Genomic DNA, 4,917 nt, shown 5'->3' on the forward strand with positions numbered 1-4,917 from the left:
AAGTGCTATTTCATCATTTAGCAGCAAGGCATTTCCCTGAGAAATATTCCACCTGATATCGACACGCTGCTTTAGGAGAAGTTCATGAGCAGATCCGCAGACAAACCTCTGATGAGTGACTGCAGGGAGATTTGGGAAAAGGGAAGCCGCTGCTAACGTGCGTGAGCAAGAAACAGAAGGGGCTCAAGGAGCTGACATAGGACATTGTTCCAGTGACTCTGTGCAAGTCTGTTTTAAATGTAATGGTGAAGGGCTCATTGTGATTGTACTGTACAGTATCACCCAGCATCATGAGTCAAAAACGCCGAGCAAGTCATAGTGGAGTGCTTAGTAGTAGCAGTACCACTAGCAGTAAGAAAACCAGGAAAACCATTAGTTTGGGTACTAAATTAGATGTTTTAAGGCATTTTGATGCAGGTGAGCGTGCGGTAGACATTGGCATCACTCTAGGTCTCACTCCGACCACTGTGAGAACAATTCGGAGTAATGCCGACAAGATCAGGGCTAGTGCTCGGTGTGTAACACCGCTTAGTGCTACTAAAATAAGTCGATCAAGAAGTAGTTTGATGGAAAACATGGAGCGTCTTCTCTCAGTGTGGATAGAGGACCAAAACCAGCGGAACATACCTCTAAGTTTGCCTGTGATACAAGCTAAGGCAAAAAGTTTGTATGACAAATTAAAGAGAGACCAAGGTGAAGGATCACAGACAGAGATGTTCATGGCAAGTCGGGGATGGTTTGATCGGTTCAAGAGGCGCTTCCACCTGCACAACATGAAGATGTCCGGTGAGGTGGCTAGTGCCGATACTGCAGCAGCTGAAAAATTCCCAGAGTATCTCAAGAAAATAATTGAGGAAGGAGGCTATTCACCTAAGCAAGTCTTCAATGTCAATGAAACAAGTCTCTACTGGAAGAGGATGCCTGAACGGACTTACATTTCCCGAGAGGAGAAGACAGCGCCTGGATTTAAAGCAGCTAAAGCCTGCCTAACCTTGCTTCTAGGTGGTAATGCTGCTGGAGACATGAAGATGAAACCGCTGACAGTGTACCAATTCGAAACACCACGAGCTCTCAAGGGATTTTCAAAGGAAGACCTTCCGGTCATTTGGAGATCCAATAAGAAGGCATGGATAACTGGAGCTATTTTTTCAGAATGGCTGACTCTCTATGCCATCCCTGCATGGAAGGAATACTGTACCAACGAAAATCTTGATTTCAAGATTTTATTACTTATTGATAATGCACCAGCTCATCCAATCAATCTGGATGACCTGTGCGAAAACGTCAAAATTGTCTTTCTGCCACCTAACACCACATCACTCATCCAACCCATGGACCAAGGAGCCATCGCTGCGTTTAAGGCATATTACTTACGCCGTACTTTCGACCAGCTCATCAGAGGCACTGATGGAGAAGGCAAGCCTACGATTCGGCAATTTTGGCGTGACTACAACATCCTCAAGTGCATCAATAACATTGGTGAGTCCTGGGCTGAAGTTACTCAGGCATGCATGAATGGTGTGTGGGGGAAGTTGTGGCCTGAATGTGTCAATGACGTAAAAGGATTTAAAGATGTTGTTCCTGCTATGAGGAAAGATATTCTCAGCTTGGCCAAGAAAGCGGGTTTTGATGAGGTGGAAGAAGCCGACGTTACACAACTTCTGCAGTCACATGGAGAAGAGCTAACCAATGAAGATCTGATGCAACTAGACATGATGAGAGCAATGGAAGACGAGGGCCAAGAAGTAAAAGAAGAACCAACCCATCGAAATTTGACTGCCAAACGTCTTTCTGAAGCTTTCCAAATGATTGAAGCTGGCTTGCAGATCCTTAGTGATGATGATCCTGACAGGGAACGCAGCTCCAAAGTGATTAGGGGAGTTGGTCATCTAATGACTTGCTATAAAGAAGTTTACGAAGAAAAAAAAAGGAAAGCAAAACAACCATCTCTAGATATGTTTTTTCGTGTTGTGACGGTTAAGGAAGAACAGCAAGAGGAGCAGCCGGACGATCTACCCTCTTCCACCTCTGACTCCACCACCTCAACCAAGCTTAACAATCATCATTGCTGAGTACAGTATTATATTGTTTGTTTGAAATTGTTTAAAACGTATATTGTACATGTATATAATGTCTTTTGCCTGGCAAATTTTTTTTTCCTGGAACCTAACCCCCCCCCACATTTACATTAATTTTTATGGGAAAATTAGATTCGCTTAACATTGTTTTGCTTAAATTCGCATTTTTCAAGAACATAACTACAACATTAAGCAAGGAGTTACTGTATAATCATATGATTACCATCCCCTGCTGAATACAGTATTTAATATTATGGAATGCATGATGCAGCTCTTCCTTGTTTTACATTTTCTTAATCAGTATTTCTAAGCTGATTTTATATTTTAAATGTACTCTTAAGCCTTCATAAAGTAATCATTCCAGCTTACTACATATTTAACTCACTGAAACAAAGACATTATTTTAAATTAATCAGTCACAGAGGTTTAGTGTGTTCATAACAATATTCATTGCTTTTAGAAAAAGGGAACACTAATTTACTTTGTGTGATCTCCATAACAATAAATAGACATGTTTATGAAGTTTCACCAACTTTAAAAAATATGTTTCCAAAGATTTTAGGCATAACAAAGGATTTTATATGTTACTAAGGTACTGATTTTGCTAGAGGGTTCTCTTAAAACTACTTCATCAAATAGTCAGAAGTAAAGAAAGGGAAACTCATTCCATTCCAGATATCTGGAAGGACAGGGGTGTTGTCCCTTTAAGGGCTCTCTTCAACAGGGGGGTGAAGGGAGAAAGGGATGGACAGAAAGGATAAGAAGCAAGTTTTTTTGTACTATAGCAATTAAAATTAAAATGTGTATTTTAGATAAGGGTGGTCTTTTGAAGGATTTATTTAAAAAACGATATGTCTGAAGATCCAAGCATTTAAGGCTAAAGATGAATACTCAGATTGTGTATCTAAAAATCTATGCAAGGATTTTTTAGAGATATGATTTTATAATCTTCAGCAATCTTCTAATGAAATATTTTTAAAGCAAATTTTAAACTAAGGTCCTGTAGACTAACATGTCCTGAGTAAATATTACAGTAATGCACAACTGTTTTTGTCAGTAAATTCAGAAACTGACAGTATATACCTAGGGGTTGGCAAATGCCTGTTAAATGGCTTCATTACTTGAACATCTTTTTAACTTAAATGGCAATTTAACAGTTTCAATGTTGTGCTAATACAGGGGTGGGCAAACTTTTTGGTCCGCGGGCCACATCTGGGTATGGAAATTGTATGGTGGGTCATGAATGTTCATGCAATTGGGAGTTGGGGTGTGGGAGGAAGTGCGGGCTCTGGCTGGGGGTGCGAGCTCTGGGGTGGGGCCAGAAAGGAGGAGTTCAGGGTGAGGGAGGGGGCTCTGGGCTGGGGCGGGGGTTGGAGTGCAGGGGAGTGAGGGCTCCAGGTGGGGGTACGGGCTCTGGGGTGGGGCTGGGAATGAGGGGTTGGGAGTGCAGGAGGGTGCTCCGGGCTGGGACCAAGGAGTTTGGAGGGCGGGAGAGGGATCAGGGCTGGGGCAGGGAGTTGGGGGTCAGGGGTGCAGGCTCCAGGTAGCGCTTACCTCAAGCAGCTCCCAGAAGCAGTGGCATGTCCCCCCTCTGGCTCCAGTGCAGAGGCGCAGCCAGGCAGCTTGGCATACTGCCCCGTCAGCAGGCACCCCCCTGCAGCTCCCGTTGGCCGTGGTTCCAGTGGGAGCTGCGGGGGCAGCGCTCAGGGTTGGGGTAGCGTGCAGAGTCCCCTGGCTGCCCTTACTCGTAGGAGCCGGAGTGGGGACATGCCGCTGCTTCCTGGAGCTGCGCAGAGCCACAACACGCGTGGAGCAGGGCAAACTCCCGGCTGGAGTGCCGGAGCAAGGCAAGCCTCGGACCACACTCCCTGGCGGAACCTCAAGGGCCAGATTAAAACATCTGAAGAGCCAGATGCGGCCCCTGGGCCGTAGTTTGCCCACCCCTGTGCTAATAGGTCTGGCAGGCTGGAAGGCTTTTTCACTTTTAAGTTACTAGATCCCCTCTGGAGGAAGACTCACCAGGCTGCAGCAGCTAGCTGTGGGAGCCTGCAGGAAGGGTCAGAACAGGGATAGGGAGAAGTGGGAAGGTGGACACTAAGACCCAGGGGTGCCCCAAATTTTCGGGTGGCCTACGCAGCTGCGTATGCTGCGTAAGCCTAAGGACGGACCTGTGTTTATGTGTGTGTGTGAAAGAGAGGGAGAGACAGAGTCACACACCGTGTGTGTCAGAGAGAGAGAGACGTGCATCGCTCCTTTAAATATGTTGACCCCACTCTAAGTACATTGCCTTTTTTAAGTAGATCAGCAAGTTGAGACAGCGGCTGCTGCCAGGAAGTTCCCTCCCTCCTGAGCCCTGTTTGTCCCCTACTCTGTGGAGATAAGGTACAGGAGCGGGGGGGTTGGGGGGGAGGGGAACACCCTGACAGTAGCACCCCTCTCCCCTCCCCCCACTCCGCACAGCAAGCAGGAGGCTCCCGGGAGCAGCTCCAAGGCAGAGGGCAGGAGCAGCACACGCAGTGGGGGGAGGGGCAGCTGAACTGCCCAGCAATTGAGAGCCTGCTGAGCGGCTGCGCAGAGGGAACTTAGGGGAGCTGATGGGGGAGCTGCCGGTCCAGCCTGGTTCCAAGCCCCCACCACTAGCTCCTACTGGCCGCTCTTCCTGCAAGCAGTGGAAAAAGAAGGCGGCTGCCAAACAACTTTATAAGGGAGCATTGTGCAACTTTAAACGAACATGTTCTCTAATTGATCAGCAATGTAATAATGAAACAAAATGTTAACCGGGATGAGGTTACGTGAGGAGTTACTCTAATGAGAAAGGAAAGCGTAGGGGAGACAAAGT

At 46.5% G+C, this 4,917-nt stretch overlaps 1 protein-coding gene across 1 annotated transcript; it reads left to right on the plus strand.

Moving 5' to 3' along the window:
• Window positions 1-575: 575 nt before the first annotated feature.
• Window positions 576-1,868, plus strand: LOC113405575 (tigger transposable element-derived protein 1-like; the record flags this gene model as incomplete). Its single annotated transcript, XM_026646789.2, has 1 exon — window positions 576-1,868. A coding segment is annotated over exon 1 (1,293 nt), but the record flags the coding sequence as incomplete, so codon positions are not given.
• Between the last annotated feature and the right edge of the window lie 3,049 nt (window positions 1,869-4,917).

This window comes from Terrapene carolina, unplaced genomic scaffold (assembly GCF_002925995.2).
Source record: "Terrapene carolina triunguis isolate 2854851 unplaced genomic scaffold, T_m_triunguis-2.0 Scaffold43476, whole genome shotgun sequence".
In the NCBI taxonomy this organism is placed as follows: Eukaryota; Metazoa; Chordata; order Testudines; family Emydidae; genus Terrapene; species Terrapene triunguis.